Here is a 25579-nt window from a genome sequence, read left to right as displayed (position 1 = left end):
AAATAAAGGTCAAGACAAAAATCTGCTCAAAAACTCTGGAACGAACCTCGTCAAAAAAGAACAAAAGACAATATCAGCGGATATTACTTATCTTACGAGGGAAGAGATTGGATCTCCAATTAATACACACGCATCTGATCACTTGTACGTCAGCATTCTGAATGACACACCGACTCTTCCCCTTATTATAATTTCACAGAGCCCACTAACTTTTAAAAAAAACAATGACAGCTGAAAAAATCTTTGTCTAGACCCCACGATATGAGAAGAATGTTCTTAACTTCAGATTTTGTTTTGGGTTAGGGGTGGGGGATTATAAGGTCCAATACTGGGGGGGGGGGCTTTCAATGAATAATTTTATTCTAAATTAAAAGTAAAAATTGACGTTCAGAAAAAAAAGTGTTGGGGGGGGGGGTACGGGCAATCCACCCCACCCCAAATTATATATTCCCTTATGTTATGTTCACCTGAGTGGAGGTCGGTAGCAAGTGAAATAGCTTTCCAAAACTATGTGTATCAATTTGGAAATTTCCAAGCTATTTTTAGACCAATGTAGAGAAAAATAAATCTTTATATTTACCTGGAAGGTCATATGCAAGTGAATATGATGTAATATTTTCCTACGAAGTTGGATCTCAGCCAATCAAAGAGATAGGAATTATTCAATCATATAAAAACTGTTATCACTGGTATATGTAAACAACTTTACACCATGACAATTAATTAAAGGTGTTTAGAAGTAATAGCATTGTTTTCATTGTTATGTTAACTTCAGTATGCCTTCCAAAAAGGAAAAAGTTATTTTATACAAAAGTAAAATTATTAGCGAGGTTAGAAAACATTCAAGTAAAATTACTAAGGACTATGGATAAGAATTGAACACATTTAGGAAAATTTAAAACACCAAATAAAACTTGACATTGCCTCAGAGTTTCGGCCTGGTGATTTCAATATCGAAAACATGTTGTATATAAATGTATGACTAATTTTTTTTTATTCGGAGCCAGCTGGCGCCTAAATTTTTGAGATCTCTTATAGGCTCTCTTACTGTAGTCTACTGTTATATTGAAATCAGACCAAAACTGTTGAAGGAGTAACATTTAAAAAGTATTTCACAGAAATTTCTATTTTTTAGTCGCCATGGCAACACCATATATACAGAATTATGTACCTTAGTGTAGTCTATTTAAAATCAGAGGAGTAGTATTGTTTACAGACAGACAGACGAACAGCTAGACAGACAGACGGACGACGGACACCTTACTATGGCATAAGATATGCTGGTCTCTTACCAGTAGAGCTAAAAATTAAGATGGCGACAGTGAAGAACCTTGTTATTATCGTAGTTTGAAATTTTTTTATCAGTAGAGAAATACTTAAAACATCCAATATCTTTGGGTAAAACACTCCAAATTGCAAGAGGTTTTTTTTTCTTGAAAAATACATTTTAATGAAAACAGGACTATCAAAAATGCTATACTGTTGAACTAAAGGCCCATGGGCCTCACCTGAGTATCATGTAGCAACTTTCCCACAATTGAATTGGATTCGTGTTTTAAACCAAAGGCCATGAAATTCACAATTTTCAAAGAGGCTCCATTGCTCATCATAACTATAAACTAAGTTTGTTTACTTACCAAGATGTAGATATATGCAGATACAGACTATACATTCAAAGAAATAATGCATTTCCACAAAATAGTTAATAGTGCTTCCACCCCACAGGAATCCCCGATCCTGGGGTCACACATTTCACAATTTAGAAAGGGCACCCTGGGGACATGAATTTCATAATTTTGGAAGAGGCACCCTTCCTCAACATAACCATTCACTTAGTTTGTCTGTCAAATACCCAGGAGCAGAGAAGAAGATTTATTAAGAAATAATGCATTTTCACTATACATTCAATAGAGCTCCACCATATCTCCAGAACCCCTGACCCAGGGGCCATGAATGTCAAAAATGTTATAGAGGGCTCAATGCTTATTACAATTATGCCAACCGTTTGACTGCTTGATGTCCGGGAGTAAAAAGGAAGATTTTTAAAGATTGCATTAATTTTGACAGTTTAAGACCCATTCCCCAGGCTGACAGGGGTCAATTTCAAAAATTTACTTTACTTCATTCATAGATGCTATAGGCCAAAATTGGTTGAAATTGGTTCAGTGGTTCCAGATAAGAAGCTGAAAATGTTCAGGTGTTAGTGCACGGCCGACGAGAGCAGATAACAATAGGTCTCATGAGTACTCAGGTGACCTAAAATCCATTTAATTTTCTTTAAGAAAAAAATGAATGAATATATATTTCAGAATGGAATTCCAGGGCAAACCAGATATACCAAAGCAGAAAAAAATTAATAGATTATAAGAATTTATGATTATTTAAGTTATGTAAAGAAACCTACCAAAGAAATTGAGAGGAATACACTGTTTCACTAGGGAATGGAAAAAATGACCATCAATGCACTTGACTATTTCAATAGTTCTGTTCTGAAGGCAGAAAACATATGAGAAAATATCTCCTTCCACTGAACTTTTACCATTTGGTTTGTTAACGCATGAGATGAATCTATCTTCACAAGGTTTGCATGCAGCTGATGTATCTTTGGCAGGACATCGGTTTTGCATATAGTCACCTGATCAAAAGAGAAATAAATAATTAGTTCTACTTTTAAATATGCTTGTTAAAAAATTCTATGAGGAGTACTGTGGAATCAATTTAATTTGTTGGAAATCAATGTCTGTGGGTGATCAAAGTTTCACTGGCTTTTGGTTGTGTTTAATTTTTTGAGAATTTATAATTTAAAAAATTCAATGAAGCAATATTTTGACAAATTAAGTTTTTGTTCATGGTGATATAAATTCATGGTAAGGTCAACACATGAACAAATGGCTCAACATTAAAGTTTGTCCAATTGTCTATGTCCATTTTCCTTCATTACACCTCTAAGCTTTCTTCACAGATAAATGAAATAACATTCCCACTTAGGATAATGTGATTTAAATTCAAGATATGTTCTCTTGATTGACCCATTCAAGGGTTATAACCAGTTCCAACAATTGGTCTTGATTAACCGATTCAAAGATAACTAGTTCTAATTGTAACGGAGACCGATACAGATGTTCCCCAAACGCTCCCCCTATTCCCTTTGGAGCCCCATTCCTTACAAACGTCATAAACTTAAGTAAAACTTTGTACTATAGACTTTTCAAGTAACAGAGATATTAGTCTTCAATACTGGACTGAAATGCTTTTTTAAAAAAGAATTTCAATCCAATGTTTTCACAGACGTCCGCATCGAATTAATCGCGGACGTCCGAGAAAACATAAAATTGAATGGAATGTTTTCTCCGACGTCCGCAGTGAGTTGTGAGTTTATTGCAGACGTTTTAGTAAACACTGGATTGAAATTCTTCTTTGCAGTTAAATTTCAATCCACCTTGACTATTCTCTTAGACAAAGTTTTAATGATTCATCAAAAGGATAAAAAATATTATTCTAGTTTCAGAATAATATAAAATTAATACAAATAAGACTTTTCTATATAATTTCTAAAAAAAATTATGACTTTCATAGGGGTAATATGACAATTAAGGACAGGGGAGCTGGCGTTTTTGGAAATGAATAACTTGTCTATGAAAATATAAATACTCTGACCTCCAAGGCAATAAAATAAATAATCTTACGTTGAATTATAAGCCTTCAGTCATCTGTAAGGAATTCCAACTCTTTGCTAGCAAAAGATGAACAAGAGACCCGAGGGCCTTAACGGTCACTTGAGTACAATACAATAATTTAGAGGATCCATAAACTGATAAATGAAGCTTTAATTGTTGCCCAAAAGCAAGAAAAATAGTATGATTAGGATCAACAAAATAATTGGTCTAGTATCTATCTGTCTCCCATTTATCACTATTACATGCAGACTTTTAACAAAATGTCTATTTTTTAACCCCATATTATTACTTCTCACATTGGCCTTTGAAGAACATTTTAAAAAGTTATTTTTGTCTCATTTTTATTCATCTATTATTTCCAAGTCTACCTGATCATTAAAACTATGAAAGTACTTTTTGTATTATACAGTAAATATTCTTGCATAATCTCTTATTCTATTTAATTACAGACACGGTTTAAAATCAATTGTGCCTATAAGAATAGCTTTGTTGGACTAAAATGAACTTTGAACATTAATTTTGATCCAATGTTTTCTCAAACGTCTGCGTTGAATTCTACCCACCTATTTCGTTGTGATTTTTTCCTTAATAAGTATTTCTTTAAAGTGCGTTTTCCTGTGTGTGTCACTATTACTAGCATATATAAATATGTTTACTTGCATACAATAATACAAGGAAGGAGAATAGGAGAAGACCTCTCGTTGCTCGCAACGAGTTTCTAGTTATTATCATTATTCCGTTCACAACGGCAGACCTATAGTGATTGTATTGTTTCTTTTTATTATTATGATTATTCCTCCCAAATTTTGTGAGCTCGATAGTTCAGCGATGTTTGGATAGATTTTTACAATTTTTTAGAGGATAAATGGCTAATATGTTTGTTTGTTTGTATGTTGTTTAACGTCCCTCTCGAGAATTTTTAACTCATATGGAGACGCCACCACTTGCCGGTGGAGAGCTGCAAATTTTGTCCTGTACTCGGCACTTACGGCCATTGAGCAGTGAGGGATCTTTTTCGTGCCAGCACCTACTGCGACACGGGGCCTCGGTTTATACGGTTTCATCCGAAGGACCGCTCTCCACGTCCGAAAGTGGGATTCGAACCCGCGACTCCTTACTTCGCGACTCTAGAGCAGACGCTCTAACCACTGCGCCACGCGGGCGACAATGGCTGATATGTGAAGTTTATATAAAATTCCGTTTTTAAAAAATTCTCTACCGGTCTCTGAAGTTAAGGCCGAATTTCAAATATTAAAATTTAATGACTGTTACAACGCGAAATGTAATAACAACGCTAAATGCAATAAACCGGGATGATGGCATTTTGCGTTATTACATTTTGTGTCGATATCACCGCAGAATGTAATAACGCAAAATGTAAAAACATACTTTTTAGGATTGTTACATTTTGCGTTATTACATTTTGAGTCAAGATCAACGCAAAATGTAATAAAGCAAAATGTAACAAACAATTTTTTGGATTATTACATTTTGCGTTGTTACATTTTGCGTCGAGATTAAGCAAAATGCAATTATGCAAAATGTAATATCACTTTTTTTGGTTTTGGTCAGTCGGGTTGAGAATCTTTTTCAATTGAGAAGTGGATGAAGAAAATAAACGAAAAGAAAATAAAACAAAAGGAAAAATAAACATATGCTAATTCTTACATTAGATTTGATTTCATCATATATTGATTTCATTAGCCATATAACATCAGTTGATATTCAAATCATAGGTGTTGCAAATTAGAAACGTGCCTGCGCACGTATGTTTGGGTGGGGTGGGGTAATTTCGATGATCAGTGTATTAGTTTACTTTTGCATTTTGATAGGCACATGCATGAAATTTAGAAAAGAAAAAAATAAAGAAAATCTATTTATTTTTATTGGCAGGGTAAATATAGCGGGGGAGGGGGATTCTTGACAATTAAGATTTCATAATGTTTTACAAATCACTTGCATTGCAGACCAGCAAAAATAAAATCTTTCTCTCTCTCCAAATCATAAAATGGACCGTTTCTGCATGCGCATAAAAATACAATGATCAACATACGAAGTAACTCCCCCCTCCCCCCCCCCCCCCACGCTTCTCCTCGCCAGACACATACATTTCTAGTTTGCTAACCAATGTACACATATACGTCGTACATGCATATCAAGAGCTTTTAATGGACCCATGGTCAGTCTTTGGTATTTAAGAATGTCAGTGATGGATATATAATACAGACTAATTTATAAATAGTCATGTGAATAAAAGTTAAGTTAATAATTAAATAAGTATTCAATAAAATTATTAGGAAAAAAGTTAGAAAAAATATACAATTAGATTAATAATGTCCGTAAAGGCCGTAACGTTTGCCTCATAATCATAGGTCTGTCTGTTTATTTAGTAAAGCAAGTTTCCCCATTGTTATGTTTTATTCAATTTTGTGATGTTTTGCGTTGAACACAATACAAAAAAATAATTATATTTTGTATAATTACACTTTGTTTATTACAATTTACGTTGTCCTCCACGAAAAAATTAAGTAACGCAAAATGTAAGAACCAAAAAGTGCATTATTACATTTTGTGTCGAGATCAACGCGGAATGTTATAACGCAAAATGTAATAATCCAAAAATCGTGTTATTACGTTATTACATTCTGTGTTGATCTCGACGCAAAATGTAATAACGCAAAATGTAATAATCCCAGTTTCTTACATTTTGCGTTGTTGGTACATTTCGCGTTGTAACAATTGACTTTTTAGATAAAGGCGGAAATAGTATCGAGGACGTCGGAGACGTCTGCACTCTCCATATAAAAATATTTAGACGTTCCATATTTACTCCATTAGAACTACATGTAAGAGTACCTCATTCAGTGTATGTGTAGTATAAAGTTGCCAGAGCAGTGTAGGTCTGTATTGACAGTTATCGAAGAAAGCTTATGTATTTACACATGTATGAATCTAAAAGAAATAGAAAAAACCCTGATATATGCCAGCTAGCACATTCAAGTAAATCTATTATAAACAGTATACATTTATAGTGATGGCATGCAATTTTATCTATCTCATATAGTTCAGAATAAGACTGTTAATAAGCCTTCTATAATGCAGACTATTTTTTATTCTCTAAATCCACTCTGCGATTTGAATGCCAAATATCCCGATTTCCGAGTTTCATTTTCGATATAAAAATATTAAATACATGTACACTAAAATGGAACTGAGCAATAGAAAATCGTTATATTGTATTAAGGCTTTAGAAATAAATTGAAATCTGCCACTTAAAAGAAAGAAAACTAAGCTATAGATTAGATTTGGTTATTTTATTTGATAAAAAGTCGTTAAATTATTTAAAACACAAGATACTCCTTATACTCAAGGAGTAAATAAAATATCATGTGAAAAGGCGATTCTGTATGAAATAATGTTCTGATAGATGTTTCTTCTGAAAAAAAAAAAGAATTATTACAATGATTAAAAAATTGCACAGGTCTGTTGATATGTCGGATAAGTATACCTGCACAATTTTTATGCAATGATAGACATGTACATGCAACTAACATCCCTAATTTTCCTTATAAATCATAAAATCATCTTCTGCTTTTGAAGCCCCCCTCCCCCGGTCTCAATTTATCTTTTGAGAAGTTTGCGCAAATAGGAATTTGAAATATAATTTCATTATAGATCAGAACATGTGGTTATAGTTACAGTATACATGTATGCAAAATTTCGTATTCTATAATGGTAATTTTTTTCTTACAATATGGCATTATGATACTGAAATGTTAAATTTACATGTACATGTCTGAGAGAGAGAGAGAGAGAGAGAGAGATAGAGAGAGAGAGAGAGATTCCCTCTTAATACCGATCCTCTTTTCCATATACATACATCAAAGAAAGTTCTATGTCAGTCACCCATTCTTTAATAAATGGTTTTGATTTCATAGTCATGAACAAAACCTGTATTTCAGATTAAGAAGTATCACAAGAAGTGCACGTGTTATTTCTGCTTAAAAAGTATAACAGGAAGTGCACATGTGTGGGGTTACTTACTTACATCAAACAGCAATTATAATAGCTTGGGAGAGAACTGAGATAGGAAACCTGACCCGTCTACAGCCAAGCTATATGTGTATATATATATATATATATATATATATATATATATATATATATATATATATATATATATATATATATATATATATATATATATATATATATATATATTTGTTAGTTTGATTGTGTATTATAATTACTATAAATATTTTTTAAAAACCTAATGAACTTAAGGTGGAATATATAATTCTTGATCCAGTCCGTATATTTTTTTTTATTACACCATCACAATTTTGCCAGAACATAAAAAGATGACAAATATCCTTCAATGTACTCATTTTTTTTATTTAAATGTTTGATCTATTAAAGCATCATGCTTTCTAGTTATTAGGTCTTTCGTTCACAACGGAAGACCTGTAGTGATTGTATTGTTAGGTCTTGCGTTCACAACGGAAGACCTATAGTGATCGTATTGTTTCTTTTTATCATAATTATTATTATTCCTCCCAAATTTTGTGAGCGCGATTACTCAAAGATGTTTAGATAGATTTCAACAATTTTTCCTAGGATAATAGGTTGATATCTGAAGTTTATTAAAAAAATGTTCTTTTTGAAAAATTCACTTCCGGTCCGAAGTTACGGCCATTTTTCAAATTTTGAAATGGACATTTGTCCGGTGTTTTTCTTGGAAATGGTTTGAGGTAGGAAGTGAAAATTTCAGAAGTATTAGATCCTGATATTTGTCACTGAACGACGTATGTTTCGTTTGTTTTCATCACTTCCTGTCCGAACCGGAAGTGAATTTCTGTTTCGGTCAGTTTTAGACTTTTTTGTTTTTTAATATTTTTTTCAGGATATTTTGAAGCGTAATAGAGGTTTGTCCCCGAATGCGAATGCCGTTTTAGAGATTTCACCTACTTTCGTTTTGCATTAAAAAAAATCAAAGTACCGTTAGTACTGAAATGGCATTCATGAAGGTTGTATTTACACATTTCTCTACATAAAAAATTAATGTATACACTTTCTTATATATATCTTATATGTATTTCCTAATTAAATGAGTACATTAAATTGCAGTAAAATCAAAGTACCACAAGTACTGAAAGGATTTTTTTCTGGATATCCACTTTTTTCTAACCAGTATTAGCAAGCATGTTTTCCTATGCACAAAAATCAATGCCTACAATATCTTACCAATGGAATTGAAGCTACTTTCATTATCGAATAAAAATCAAAGTACCACAAGGACTGAAAGGGCATTTTGTAGATACTCCATTATTTTTTTAAACTACTACATGTATATAGACCTTTCTCTAAATTCAGGAATCAATGCATACACTATCATGAATAAGGACGGAGTATACTTTCATTTTTGCAGTAAAAATCAAAGTACCGTAAGTACTGACAGGTTGTTTTCTAGATACTCTTTACTTAAATACTCTTCATATGCTTCACTAAATGCAAAAGACAATGACACTATATCATTTACATAGTATAGGGACAAAGAATACTTTCATTTTGCAGTAAAAATCTATGGACTAATAGTACTGGTCAATTTTACAAACTTTACCCTACTTTAACTAGTGTATTCTGTACATGTTTCTCTACAAACAAAAATCGATGCAAACAGTATCAAAATAGAAGACCTTTTTGTTGCCATGGCAACAAGTTTCTAGTTTCTTTTTATCATTATTCTCCCAAATTCTCCCAAATTTCGTGAGCGCGATTACTCAGAGATGTTTAGATAGATTTTTACAATTTTTTACAGGATAATAGGTTGATATCTGACGTTTAAAAAAAAAATCCCTTTTTGAAAAATTCACTTTCGGTCCGAAGTTACGGCCGTATTTTAAATTTTAAAATGGGACTTTTTCCCGGTGTTTTTCTCGGAAACGGTTTGAGGAAAGGAAGTGAAAACTTCAGAATAACTAGATCCTGATATTTATCACTGAACGACATATGTTGTTTTTTTTTTTTTTTGTTTTTATCACTTCCTGTTCGAACCGGAGGTGAATTTCTGTTTCGGTCAATTCACTGCTTTTTTGTTTTTTAATTTTTTCAAGATTTTTTTTTTGCATAAAAGAGGTTGGTCCACAAGTGCAAAATATATAATTTGTTTTCAAATCAGATGACTTGTTTTGGAGATTTTACTTACTTTCGTTTGGATTAAAAAAAATCAAAGTACCGTTAGTACTGAATTGGCAGACATGAAGGTTGGCTTTACATGTTTCTCTACATACAAAAATTAATGCATATACTATCTATATAAAGATGGAGGCTACATTTAATTACAGTAAAAGTCAAAGTACCGCAAGTACTGAAAAACCCTTTTCTAGATACAAACTTTTTTCTAACTAGTATAAACAGGCATGTTTAGTCAATGCATATTATATTTTATCCATGGAAGCTACTCTCACTATCCATTAAACATCAAAGTACCACGAGGAATGAAATGGCATTCTGTTATTACTCTATTCTTTTTACTTTTAACTAATATATTGATGTTTCATCAATGCATACACTATCATAAATAAAGACGGAGTATACTTTCATTTTTGCAGTAAAAATCAAACTACCATAGGTCTGACAGGTTGTTTTTAGATACTCCTTAGCCCTTACGTTTACTTTTTATTTTATGTCATAATTAATGACCCCTCTGAAAGATCTGCGGTTATTTATAACGTCAAAAAAACACTATTACGACGTCTATCTACCCATCATTTGAAAAATCGTTTAAAAGTTCAGTTATTAAAAAACTTAATTAGATTTTTCAACCTGAGATTTCGTTATTTTGTTAATTTTAATAAATTATGTAAAAAAAGTTGTTTTAAAAGAGTAAATACGCTGTATTTTACTATGCTGCGCGAAGTATTGCGCAGTAAAAACCCCAGTCGGCCCCCTTAAACAGACTAAATATACTTCTCTAAATGCAAAAAGTAATGCATACCACTTCATATATAAGGTTAAGGAAATTTTCAATCTTGCAGTAAAAATCAAAGTACCGTAAGTCCTGATGTTGTCTAAACACTCTTTACTTTTACTTAAATAGTCTTAACATGCTTCTCTAAATGCAAAAAAGCAATGCATACAACACAGTATAAGGACAAAGAATACTTTCATTTTTGAAGTAAAAATCAATGGACTGTGAGTACTGAAAGGACAATTTTTATCCTACTTTAACTAGTATATATATACTGTACATATTTCTCTACATACAAAAATCAATGCAAACAGTATCAAAAGAAAACGGAAGATCTTTTTGATGCCATGGCAACAAGTTTCCAATTAGTCTTCCGTTCTCAACGGAAGACCTATAGTTATTCTACTGTTTCTTATTAGGTCTTCCGTTTTCAACGGAAGACCTATATTGATTCCACTCTCTTTTCTTCTTGTTATTATTAGGTCTTCCGTTCACAAGTAAGACCTATAGTGATTCTACTGTTTCTTATTATTAGGTCTTCCGTTCAAAACAGAAGACCTACAGTGATTTTACTGTTTCTTATTAAGGTCTTCCGACATCACGAAAGACCTTATAAGGATTCTACTGTTTCTTCTTCTTCTTACTATTATTTTTGAGACATCTAATTTCGTGCACGCGATTTCTCAAAGACTACTAGATGGATTTTAATGAAATTTGCAGGAACTATGTGCTGTTATCTAAAGTTATTTCAACCGAGAGAAAATTTGAAAATTTACTTCCGGTGCCAAGTTACGAACCATTTTCTGAATTTAAAATGACATTTTGTCCGCGGAAAATCTCAAGGACGGTAAAAGATATCAATGTGAAACTTTCAGGGATTATAAATTACTAGCCATTGTGTGACTTTTCGTTCGTCGTCCACTCTTGTGGTTGCTAACGGAAGCGAATTTAAAAAGTTGAATTTTCCAACTTTTACGTTTCTCTATTTTTTCAAATAAAATTTATAGGAATTATAGAGATTATTCTCAACATGCTTAATATATAATTTGTTTGAAAATTGATAAATCCAGACTTGAGATATCTATCTGTTTTCAAAACTGGATTGAAATATTTTTGAAAGTAAAATTTCAATCCAATGTTTTCAGAGACGTCCGCATCGAATTAATCGCGGACGTCCGAGAAAACATTAAATTGAATCAAATGTTTTCTCCGACGTCCTCATTGATTTAATTGTGGACATTTTAGTAAACATTGGATTGAAATTCTTCTTTTCAGTTGAATTTCAATCCACTTTGGCTATTTTCTTAGGCAAAGTGTTAATGATTCATCAAAAGGATAAAAAATATTATTTTTATTTCAGTATCATATAAAATTGATACAAATAAGACTTTTCTATCCATTTCTAAAAAGATATGACTTTCATAGAGGTAATGTTACAGTTAAAGACAGGAGATGGCGTTTTTAGAAATGAATAGCCCGTTTACGAAAATATAAATACTCTGTCCTCCAAAGACAATAAATAAGTAATCTGACATTGAATTATGGGCCTTCAGTCATCTGATCTGTGAGTACCTGTTAGAAATTCCAACTCTTTGCTAGTAAGATGAAATAAATTGAGTTAATGAGTATCCCTCCTTCTTGTTTGTTTTTAAACAAAATTTTAACATAAAATATGTTCCTTGTCATCTAAGAAAAAAAATATTTTGCCTGAAATGACATAAAATGAACTTTGAACAATAATTTTGATCCAATTTTTTCCTCAAACGTCTGCGTTGAATTAGACCTATTTCATTGTGATATTTACCATATAAAGCATTTCTTTTAATGTGCGCATTTCCTGTGTGTGTCAATATTACTAGCATATATAAGTATGTTTAATTGCATACAATATTACAAAGATTGGAGAATAGGACGGAAGACCTCTCGTTGCTCGCAACGAGTTGCTATTTATTATTAAAATTAAGGTCTTTCGTCTACTGTTTCTTATTAGTATTCTTATTTTTTAGACATATTTTGTCCAAGCAATATCTCGAGAACTATTCTGTGGTTTTTCATTAATCTTTTATGGATAACGCGTCATTTAATGGCATTGTTACATTTAAAAGAATTGTGGTTCCAAGTTATGGACATTTTTCTGATGTTAAAATGAAATATTGTCCGCGGGATATCTAAAGAACAACTAAAGATATGAAGTGGAAACTTGTTAGAGATTATAGAACATGACTTCTAGATATGCAAATCTACCTTGATTTTCGTCATCAGTACTTCCGGTCGCTACCGGAAGCGAATTAAAAAAGTCAAATTTTTCAACTTTTCAGTTTTTCAATATTTTTCTATGATATTAATAGGGTTAATAGAGAATCTTTTCAGAATGAGAAATATATAATTTGTTGTAAAATTGATAAATTCAAACTCTACACATTTGTTATATTTCACTTTGAAAGGGGGGGGGCAATAGTGTAATGGTTAGCAGTTAATGGTTAGAGGATGGAGAATCGGACGGAAGACCTCTTGTTTCAGAATTTCAGAAATTATAGATCGTGATAGATACAAGCCTGGTCTACTTTTCGTTTGTCCTCGGCGCTTCCGGTCGCTCACGGAAGTGAATTTCAAAAATCGATTTTTTCAAACATTTTATTTTTGTATGAAAATGATAGGGCTAATAGAGAGTCTATTATATAGCTAATAAATAGTCTATAATGAAAAACTACTAAAAGTCGAGAGAATTTTAGCGTTCAATATCTTGGCATTTTATTGAACGCTGAGTTTTTATTTGAGTATATCCGAAACATTCCGAATACGAGCGTGCAATATCGAACGCCCCGTTGTAAACAAAAAAGGTCGTCTGGTCGATCTCAAAGGCAAATTTATGAGAGGTAGTGGCAGCTAGGTAAGAGAGAAGGTTTATTTTCACTCAAAATTGATTTTTTTTTAAAAATAATTTAGTACGTATTAGCCTTAATAAAACCTCAATAAGGAAATCATAACGCTTGGTACGGTCATTGGAATGATGCGATATTAAACACTTACAGGATAGACGTTAATTTATATACCGATACTAACAAATTCTTATTAATTTGAGTTATTTAACTGCAATAATTAATATAAATCAATGGAAGATGTTTTAGCTATATAATAATGGAGTTATTGAACTTATATTGGTGAATATTGGCACTCGTTGGCTGCACAAATACACTCCAAAGCTTGTGCTTTTCTACAGCCAACTCATGCCAATATTCACCAATATAAGTTCAATAACCCTACATTATTAGAATGCAAAATATATAATTTGTTTTAAAACTTCACAAACAATTTTTTACATATTCACCTCTTAAAATTGTCAAAATCGTTGGGTCTACGTTTACACTTTATCTGTTAAACATTTCAAACTAAAAACTGTTATTTCTTATATATTTATGTATGTCAGAATGAGAAGTTAGAGGGATTACACAACGGTAATGAATATTGTATTATAAGCAATAGTTTTTCAAAAAGCTTGTCTGACTAAAGCAATCAATATCTATAGAAAGTTTTAGGTGGAATTTTTTTTTCTATGCGAACTCGTCTCCCATTTAAAGAATAGAAACCCACAAATATAAGAAAACCAATATTTTTTAATATTGTCTAGCAAAAATAAATGGTATCAGAATCCTTCACCGTCAAAGGGCGAGACATGTTTTTTAAGAAACATTCCAGGCTATTCATGGATGTGGACTTAGTCGGAAAAATTCCGCTTTTGAGGTAACCCTAAGAATAAAATACTGTAGTAAACTTTAGTTAACTATAGTTTACCATAGTTAATTATAGTATCAAAGTAAAAACTTTGAAACGTTGATTTACTATAGTAAAAACTTTGGGACTTTGATTTACTATAGTGAAAACTTTTGAACTTTGATTTACTATAGTGAAGATTTGGAACTTTGATTTACTATAGTAAAAACTTAGAAACTTTGATTAACTATAGTAAAAACTTTGAAACTTTGATTTACTACATTAAACCTTTGATACTTTTACTATAGTAAAATCCAAGGAATTATGTTATTGATTTCCATTCTTGACATTTTATGATATTTCACAATCAAAATTCATAAAAGCTTCAGAGAACTTTTTATTAACCCAAAACCTTCGGTAAGGAATGTACAAGAAAGGAATCTTAAAATTTTAATTGTAATTTTAATGCGCCGAAAGATAAGCAACATTGTTTTAAATGTAATGCAGGTATTTTTTTTTTTAAAAGATCCATGTTATATTTTAAGGTGAAGAAAAGAGCACATATAAATTTAATTTAACGTGCAAAGAATATCACATATAAGGATGGTTATTCGGACGGAAAACCTCTCGTTTCTCGCAACGAGTATCTAGTTATTATTAATTAAGTTCTTTCGTCTTCACGGAAGACCTTATAATGATTCTATTGTTTCTTCTTATTATTATTATTATGAACGTCTTTTGTCTTCAGCGGAAGACCTTCTTGTTATTCTTAAGTTTCTTTTTCACTGTTTTTATTAAGGTCTTCCGTCTTCACAGAAGACCTTATAGTGACTGTTTCTCATTATTATTAAGGTCTTCCGTTTTCACGGAAGACCTTATAGTGATTCTACTGTTTCTTATTATTATTCTTTTTTTGGACCAAATTCTGTGCACGCGATTTCTCGAAAACTATTTAGTAGTTTTCAATGAAACTTTCATAAAAGATGCGTTATCATATGAACTTTATTCATCACAAGTAAAATTTGGAAAATTCACTTCCGGTTCCAAATTATGGGCAAATTCCTGATTTTTAAATGGAATTTTGTTCCCGGCGTATCTAAAGAACGACTAAAGGTATGAACTGGAGACTTATAAAAGATTAAAGAACATGTCTTTTAGATTACCAGAATTGCTTTTTTAGTGCGTCAACAGTGCTTCCAGTCGCTACCGGAAGCGAATTAAAAAAGCCGAATTTTTAAACTTTTTTGTTTTTCAATATATTTCGATGATATGAGTATGGTTAAAAGAGACTCTTTTTAGAATGCATAGTATATAATTTGTTTGAAAATTGATAATAAATATTATAATTAAGGTCTTCTGTCTTCACGGAAGACCTTATAGTGATTCTATTGTTAAGGTCTTCCGACTTCAGTGGAAGACCTTACTGTTATTCTTAGGTTTCTTTTCCACTATTTTTATTATTTTTTTTTCCTACCGCTTTTGTGCACGCGAATTCTCGGAAACGGCTCGCCCGATTTTCATGAAACTTTCAGGTCTGATAGAGAATTAAAAAATCTAGAAATATATATTTTTTTTATTTTGACGACGTCACTTCCGGTCCGGAGATTTTCGAGATTTGGTGATTTTGGAGGGTTAGTTTGTCCGGGCATTTTCAAAAAAAGCACTTAACACAGGAACGTGAGATTTTCAGTGATGATAGAGCAACATATGTAGATTTGTACTTGTATGTTCATTTTTACCCGAAATGCGAAACATCAACGTCCGCTACAGCCCAAATTTTTATCTTCTTTTTCCTACTTGTTGACTTTGATGCCTCATATCTTGCTTATTTCTCAACGGATTTTAATCAAAATTTCAGAGTTTATAGACGTTACAAAACTCTATCAGAATAATATAATATTTTTCCAAAATCCACTTCCGCTTTCGAGTTATTTCCCTTTAAGTGAAAATTTAGAGTCTTTAATTTCCAGACAAATATTCCGAGACTACAAAGGTTGGAACACAAATACTACTGAATATAAGAAACAGAAGCAATGAAGTTGTGAACATTGGTTTTTGTTTTTTGATTTCTGCGTTCAAACTGCCGCTAGATAGGGGTCAAAAATTAGGACGCATGAAAGAGCAAAAATTGACACATGTTTTCCTTTGTATCTTATAAATAAGAAATATTTTATTAAGACATGTAGAATAAAAATTTCGTACAATTTAATTACCTTTTATTTGACCCCACTAAAAAGGAGCTGGTCCCTTAAATTAGGGATCTAGGGCCCTTGAAAGTTTTTGCTTTATAACTCAAAAACGAAAAAAATATTTCTATATGGCTGTCGATAAAAAGATGTTCCTTTATACCTTCTTTGTCTCATGAAAATATTATTTTGTTCTAGTCTTATGTATGGTAGGGAAAAAAAGCTAGACCCGTAAACAAGGACCCGTTTTCATTTGGCTAGTGAAGAAGAACTCTTTATGCGTATAACTGAAATAAACTTGCCATAAATAATACATCTTTCAACGCTGTATCCTAATTTTTTTGAATTAGGTTTTAAACGTGCTCTTTGGTTCCTATTCAGATTATTCAGTGACAACTTTCTCTTTTTATTGTGTTTTAAAATAAAGAACCTTCCAAGAGAGAAAGAGAGAGAAACAGAAAAAAGTACAAGTATCTTTTCTTTGTTTAAATATGAAAGCAAACAATATAAACGCGAAAAAACTTTTAAGGGTCAAATTATTCACAATCATTAACTGCGTGATTCTTACATTCACCTGAACCCCAGATTCTAGTCTGTTTACCAATACGTAACCCATCCCTCGATCACGCGCGGCCGAGAAGATCTAAAGCGACCCACCGCGTGTGAACCATTGACCTACAGTCATAAACAAAATAAAAATCGGCGTATTAAGTCTATTTTGTAAACACGACAATTAATGGACAATTATTAATATCGAATATTTGAGATTATGTTGGTTTATCTTTGTTTTAAAGAACAAGTCTCAATAAGGTTTATCTGTGGTCCCCGGTTACTCGTCAAATTTCGAACATCTATTACAATTTTTAAAATTGAATTTTATTATTAACTAATGTCTTTATTATTTGAATCATCATCTAAAAATGTCAAACAATAGTTATAGGCAGCATACGAAGCTGCGCGTTGAAGGTAGGGTTCTTTGATTTTCATGAATATGAAAAGAAATCAGTGACAGGTACACACTTCAAAGCTTTTGTAAACACCGGTTTGTTCAGAGTCGAGTTTGAAATATAATGTGTATATTATATTTGTAAAGGTTGAGTGAAAATATCTTTGTTGAACAACCTTGTGCTCTATGTTTTCTAATTAAAAGTATTGTGATTTTGAATCTCTTAATCAGTCTTAAATTTTAAATGTTCGTTATCTCCATATTTCAATTGTTTTAACGTTACCAACAATTTATTTCCCAACCGAGTGTAATTTTACTTTTAATTTGGTGATTCATTGCGTATGGACTAGCGATCTGCGGTTACTTTAATTTAACCATTAAACGCACAAGCTTTGCGCTTTCTCTACGTTTTGAAACAGTAAATTAATCCGTTTTCAACACAAATATTTCCAGTCATATTTTTTTCATCACAGGTTTTTATCATGATTATACCAACTTTAAGCTTTTAAAGAGAATCTTCCGAATCATAAGGATGACCAGTCTTACTTTAAAAATGATTCGTTATTTTATTGAAAAGTAAACAATGAAATGGATTAAACATTGATATGTAACTCCGTCACGTGGCCAAGGTCTGAACTTCATAAGCGACTTCTGTGTTGCACTATGCCTATTTATATTACAGGGTTGATAGTAAAGTTTTAATAAAATACTTCAAGATTTTGTTTTTATAATTAATTCAAAACCCGTAAATGATCTTTTTTAAGTATAGTATGCTAACATCATAATTTTGTTGTGGGATTAAATATCGGTAGCGGGTTATACATGTAGATAACAATAAACCTATATCGTATGTCCAGAACTGTAAATTTCAGAATGCATATAACATATTTTTTTAAATATCAATTGGGACGGAAAAGGTACACACCAGGAAAATTTTAGTATCACTTGAATATCTAACTGCAGATCTGTACATGTAGCTTTCCGAAAAAAAAAAAAAATTATTGACGGACCGGAGTCTCTGGTCATCCATCCCATTTTTTTTTCAGACCAGTGAACTTCAGTGCAGCTACATGTACTGAATATCACAAATTTATCATTCTTAATTAGTACACTTTGACAACTTTATTTCAATTATTAAAATCATAATCGGCAGCCTTTGTATCATAAACTATTTGTATCGTATAGAATTGAGTATTTTCTTTCAAATAATTGACTTGTAACTTACGTACATTACTTTTCTGGGGTAGTTTTAAAAAATACGATCGAGAGAGAGAGAGAGAGAGAGAGAGAGAGAGAGAGAGAGAGAGAGAGTCATTTGCTCATGTACATATATACCAGGTAGTTCCTGTATCAAATATTGTTCAATTTTCTGAATTTTATTTACAATATCAATCATAATCTCTCTATTGTGTAAATCTATTTGTTGATTATTTTCAACTTTAATCACAGTATGTAGTACTAAAATGAAGTCCATGCACGGGTGCTTTTGTGCACCTGGAAATAATTTTTATTTAATCCTTCGTCTATGCCTTCCTCCTTCACGGAAAAAAGATTTATTAATAAATTAACCGAACGAGGTTGAAAAAATGCCGGACTATTTTTTTTTTTCAAATTAACTGGATTGAATACTTTTTTCATTTTACTGTACACGTGTCCTGAATAAAACTGCGTGGTTTGGGTTTGTCAAAGTGTTTTTAGACCAAGATTAGTCAGACGCCACTTCTCGGGCCTTTTCAACTAACGGAAAAAAACGAATGTATTACGTAGACTCCCCCCCCCCCCCCTTTCCCAAACTTTGAAATAAATGACTTTAAAAGATCTTCCCTCAATGAGGGAAGATATTTTATCTGTTGAGTATTGAGTTTAAGTTTATTGAATGTAAAGATATTACCTAAAATATACTAATTAGCTAGAAGGAACTTTCAACTCCGCCTATCCTTAATAAATAGGAAGCGACTCCATCTTGTATAAAATTTTAACATCCGGTAATGTTAAAACATTCGGGGTTGTTTTTCCGACCTTTGACGGAAACGCCCGAGATGATGCGATTGCGGAATCAGGATTTTTTTAACATCTTCATTGGTCAGTTTCACTTATTTTGCACTCCGGATTTTTTGAGGGAAAAAATCTGTTGATCGACATCCGAATAAAATGGTTAATCAATTAGAGTGCCAAATACTGTACGTGTACATTAATATTCAAAATTTAGTGCAATCAAGGGGTATGTAGTTCTTGGCGTAATCATGACTTAGCGCTACACATGTCCGTGCCGTGTATTGTATAGATAAAGCGGTACTCATGAATTAGCGCATCGTTGTCCACGCCAAAGCCGCTAAAATATGAAGCCCGTTTTTTTAAGTACACATACAGTATATCATAGGCGAAATTTGTTTTATAAAAAGTGGTTCTTACAAATAGATCTATATATGTAGATAACCCTAAATAGCTAAAAATTTATTGGTTTTGTCTATAGCAGATGTTAATTTAGTTCTTAGCTGACATTAACTTACGTGTATAAATAAATATGAAAGTCATGTAATTGTAACCAAATATTCCGAAGCAATCATTCATATTTATAGGACTGATAGTTGATTAAATTTCGTCTCATCAGTAAACGTATATCCCCCCACCCGGAATTAGATAAAATGCTTCCCTTCAGAGGCGAAGTTTTCAATCATTTTTTTTGGGGGGGGTGCGTCAAAACGTCGATCGTAAAAAAAATTGACTATATAAAAATAATTTCAATTTTTAATCAGTACCCCATCTCTCATGCCAAAGGCTAAGTAAGACTTCCTGCTCAAAATTTGTTTGTTCTCTGACTTCGATGTTGGCTTTCTCGGTGTAAGCATAATCGACGTTGTCGCTGTAAACCTGGTACTTGTAATTTTTTCCTTATTCTTATCTTTTCAAGAATCACTGGGTCAGTATCAACCAAACGTTGTTGATCAAATGAATGACCACATTCTCTTCCAACAGAAGATAATTAAGAAATACAAGTAGTAAAAATTGGAAAGGTCATTTGAAAAAATTATTCTCTAGAAACCTGTGGGCCGGAATGAGAAAACATAATATCTCCCTGAAATGGTAAAGATTTTTTTTTTTCAAATCAGAATGGGTGTTCAAAATTTAACATAGGAATTAATATCCCCTGCAAACGAAGTGTCCGGGCTGGGGGGAGGAGGATTAGGAATCATATTGTCCGTCTGTCTGTCCGCTTGTCTAGCTGCCCGTCTGTCCCTCCAAGTTTGCCCAGGCTATGATTTTTTGGATTAACTGGAAGCTCATACTTGGTACAAAGATTGCCAATCATCCAAGGGTGTGTCATGGTTTTGATCCAAGGTCATTCCAGCAAATTCAAGGTCAGTGGAGAAAGAATAAATGTTTTGTCCGAGCCATTTATTTGTAATTGAGAATCACTGGAAGCTCATACTTGATACAGAGATTGCTTGTGACAAAAATGTTTGCTTCGACTTTGACAAAGAAAATTGTATTATTACGATCTAGGCTGTAATTTTTTATGTTCGCACTTATGGTCCGCCGGTTTTAGATGACTTAAAATAAGGTTATTTCAGCACATTCAGGGTCACTGGCAGAAAAAGTTGTAAAATGCCTGTCTGGGATATGAATTTCTAAGAGGGAATCACTAGAACCTCTTTCTTAAAACAGAGGTTGTTTGAGATTGAGGGTTTGTCTTGACACCGACCCAAGGTTATTCCGTCAAGTTCAAGGATACTGACAGAAAAAATTAATTTCTATTTCATGCTATGATTTAGTAATAGAAAATCACAGGAAGCTCTTACTTGAAACAGAGATTGCTTATGAACGGAGGCTGTGTCATGACCTTGATCAAAGGACTTTCTGGCAAGTTCAAGGTCACTTGCAGAGAAATAAAAAAAAAATGTCCAGGCATAATTTTATTATTGTTTTTTTCCTACCGATTTTGTGCACGCGAGTTCTCTGAAACGGGTTGTTTGATTTTCAGGAAACTTTCAGGTCTGGTAGAAAATAAAAAAAATCTAGATATATTTCTTTTATTTTGATGACCTCACTTCCGGTCCGGAGATTTCTGCGATTAAGTGATTTTTAGAGGGTCACTTTGTCCGCTCGTTTTTTCTTAAAAAAAAAAACAAACAACAAATCATTCAACAATGATAGAACAATCTTCATAAATATGTACTAGATAGTTCATTTTTCCTGGAAGTGCCGCACTTTGACGCTTGGTATGCTCCGAAAATAGTCTTATTGAGAATATCAAAAATTTTAGCATTTTTTTCAAGAATATCTCTTTACTTTTAAATATTTTGTTAATCATATAGAACAAAAGTTGTGTAGAATGGCAAGCTCTTTCATTTGATATCAACAATTAGGGGCTGACCCCTAAAATAAGGGATCTACAGGGGCTGAAAGTGTTTTCTCAATATATCCAAAACTATTAAGAATTTGTGATACATCAAAGAAGCAAAATTGTTCAAAATAACAAGTAGAAGTGAGTAAGATTTTCGAAAGTCGTCAAATAACATCACTTCCGGCCAAAACGGAAGTAGTCAAAAATGCACATTTTTGCTGTTTTCGACATGTAATTAGTTAATTTATGTAACGAGGAGCGTCCAACCGAATTTATCATCCCTCAACATCACTTCCGGTCAAACCGGAAGTAGCCTGAAATAGCTTATTTTGCAGGTTTTGATGCAAAATTGTAATTTTAAAGTCAGTGGAGACGTCTAATCTCATTCCTTTCTCTTGTTGACGTCACTTCCGGTCAAAACAGGACGGAAGACCTACTCGTTGCTTTGCACCGAGTTTTGCTGTAGTTTCTTCTTCTTCTTTTTATTTTTTAGACAAAATTTTGTGCACGCGATATCTCGAATACTATTCAGTGATTTTCTGTGAAACTTTCAGCGTTTGTGAGCAATGATATGTTCTTGTGGCATGGCCAAGAAAATTTGGAAAATTTCCTTCTGGTTCCAAGTAATGGGCAATATCCTGATTTTAAAAAGAGATGTCCGCGAATTTTCTAAAGAGTGGCTAAAGAGAGGAACTGGAGACTTGTCAAAGATAAAAGAGCATGAGTTGTAGATTTGTGCAACGATTTTTTTATGAGTCGTCAGTACATCCGGTCGCCACCGGAAGTGTTCAAAGAAATCAAAAAAATTTAATTTTTCTTTTTTTAATCAAATCTTGCATCACATTATTGCAACGCTTTCGCAGTTTCGAAATATGTTGGTCCCACCGGAAACAAAAACGACAACTTCCGGTTAGAAGAGAAAACCTACATAACTTGGGTATTTTACATTCCCATAAATATCTTTTATAGATAACGTATTTGAAATGATTTTTAAACATGTTATTCAGAGTGCAAATGTCTAAAGTAACGTCAAATATCTTTGCAAAAATCTTTCCGGTTGCGTGATTTCCTGTCCTCAAAATGAGAAAATATCTGAGCGAGATCTCAGAAACGGTAAGAGATTAAGACACCAAACTTATATGAGTAATAGACCTTGAAGAGTAGTCAACAGCATTTGGGTTAAACTGTCAGCCGTCACTTCCGGTCGTCACAGGAATGGATCAAAGAAATAAAAAAAATTCGGCTTTTCTTTTTTAAATTAAAACTTGCATTACCTTATTGCATCTCTTTCGCTGTTTTGAAATATGTTAGATTCCACTGGAAACAAATACGTCAATTTCCGGTTTTAGGAGATAAAAAAACGTTATTTCGATATTTAACTTTCTCATAAATATCGCTTATAGGAAAAGTATTGAAATGTTTTAATACATGTTGTAGATACTGCAAATGTCTAGAGACCCGTCAGAGATTTCTTATAAAATTCACTTCCGGTCGCGTGTTTTCCTGTCCTGAAAATTAGAATTTGTTCTCACAATTGGTCGGCAAAAATAAACGACTGAAGTCTGAAACTTTTAGGACTGATAGTCCGTCATCAGTTTATTTGCATCGTATGAAAATCGTGTGTTGCCATTACTTCCGGTCGTGACAGAAAGTGATGCAAAAAAGTGAATGGTTAATGGTTAGCAGGTTGGATTTTCACGCTGACGACCAGGGTTAAATCTCCAGAGTGTCTGAATTTCTTTTTATCACTTTTTCAACTTGAATTTTCGTTTTTATTTTCAGAATCGGACGAAAGACCTCTCATTGCTCGCAATGAGTTTCTTGTTATTATTCTTTTTTTTGACCAAATTTTGTGCACGCGATTTCTCAAAAACTATTCAGTAGTTTTCATTGAAACTTTAACAAAAAATGAGTTATTATATGAACTTTTTTCATCACAAGTAAAATTTGGAAAATTCGCTTCCGGTGTCAAATTATGGGCAAATTCCTGATTTTTAAATTGAATTTTGTCCACGGCGTATCTAAAGAACGACTAAAGGTATGAACTGGACACTTATTAGAGATTATAGAACATGTATCCTATATTACCAGAATCGCCCTTTCGTGCGTCGTCACTGCTTCCGGTCGTTACCGGAAGCGAATTTAAAAAGTCGAATTTTTCAACTTTTTTTGTTTTTCAATATATTTCGATGATAATTATAGAGTTAATAGAAACTCTTTTCAGAATGCATAATATCTAATTTGTTTGAAAATTGATAATAAATATAAAAATTATTTTTAATATTTTTTAGACAAATATTATGCACGCGATATCTTGAGAACTTTTCAATGGTTTTTCGTCACACTTTCAAGGATAATGCGATTTAAGAAGTTATTGTTACATTTGAAAGAATTTTGGAAAAATTTACTTCCGGTTCCATATTACGGGCAATTTCCTGATTTTTAAATGGAATTCTGTCCGCGGCTTATCTAAAGAACGACTAAAGGTATGAACTGGAGACTTATAAAAGATTATAGAGCATGTCTTTTAGATTACCACAATCACTTTTTGTGCGTCGTCAGGACTTCCGGTCGCTACCGGAAGCGAATTAGAAAAATCAAATTTTTCAACTTTTTTTGTTTTTCAATATATTTCGATGATATTAATAGTGTTAATAGAGACTCTTTTCAGAATGCATGATGTATAATTTGTTTGAAAATTGATAATAAATACATATGTATTAAAATTATTTTTAATATTTTTTAGGCAAATATTATGCACGTGATATCTCGAGAACTATTCAGTGGTTTTTTTCGTCAAACTTTCAGGGATAATGGGTTTTAAAAAGCCATTTATACATTTGAAAAAAATCACTTCCGGTTACATGTTACGGGCAATTTCCTGATTTTTAAATGGAATTTTTTCCGCTGCAGGTCTAAAGAACGGCTAAAGATATGAACTGGAGACTTATTGGAGAGCATAGAACATGACAATTAGATTTGCGTATTTGTCTTTTTGTGCGTCGTTAGTAGTTCCGGTCGCTACCGGAAGCGAATTAAAAAAGTCGATTTTTTCAACTTTTTTGTCTCTCAATCTTTTAATGATTTTATTAGGGATAATAGAGACTCTTATAAGAAATGGTCCCACAAGCGTAGTGGTAAGCGTGTTCAATTTTCACGCCGGCGACCTTGACTCAATCCCCAGAATGCCTGGATTTTTTTTGTACCTTTTTTTCAGCTGAAATATAATACTGTATCTTTGAAATGATATCTGGTATAATTTTCTGTTCGAATTACGCAATAAATTTTTACATACAATTTACGTTTTATAGTATTTAATTTATGAAGGAGTTAAAAGTTATGCACAACGTAATACAGATAGTATTATGAGTGAGGAATCACATTCTCTCATAACGGAGAAGGGACGGAAGACCTTCTTATTGCCATGGCAACAAGTTTCTAGTTATTATTATTCTTCTTATTTTTTTCCTAAATTTTGTGCACGCGATTTCTCAGCGACTATTCAGTGGTTTTCAATGAAATATTCAGGAATAATGCGCATCTATATGAACTTGATACATCTTGGAAGAATTTTGAAAATTCGCTTCCGGTGCCAAGTTATGGACAATTTCCTGATTTTAAAATGGAAGTTTGTCGCCCCTTTTTTCAAGAATGGCTAAAGATATGAACTGGAGACTTGTTGGAGATGATAGTACATGACCTATAGGTGAACAGAATCACCTCTTCGATCGTCGTCGGCACTTC

The 25579-nt window shown here is 32.5% G+C and overlaps 1 protein-coding gene across 1 annotated transcript in view; it reads right to left on the bottom strand.

Annotated features, from left to right (window-relative positions):
* The window catches only part of LOC133192915 (uncharacterized), an 804603-nt gene that overhangs the window by 79674 nt on the left and 699350 nt on the right, over nt 1-25579 (bottom strand). The window contains 1 exon segment of the mRNA XM_061328921.1: nt 2405-2635. Coding sequence (XP_061184905.1) covers nt 2405-2635 — 231 coding nt within the window.

Source organism: Saccostrea echinata, unplaced genomic scaffold (genome assembly GCF_033153115.1).
Source record: "Saccostrea echinata isolate AGI-Se365-2 ecotype Australia unplaced genomic scaffold, CSIRO_AGI_Sech_v1 ptg000025l, whole genome shotgun sequence".
Lineage (NCBI taxonomy): Eukaryota > Metazoa > Mollusca > Bivalvia > Ostreida > Ostreidae > Saccostrea > Saccostrea echinata.
Note: the sequence above shows the minus strand (reverse complement) of the source record. Positions and strands in the feature narration are given on the sequence as shown.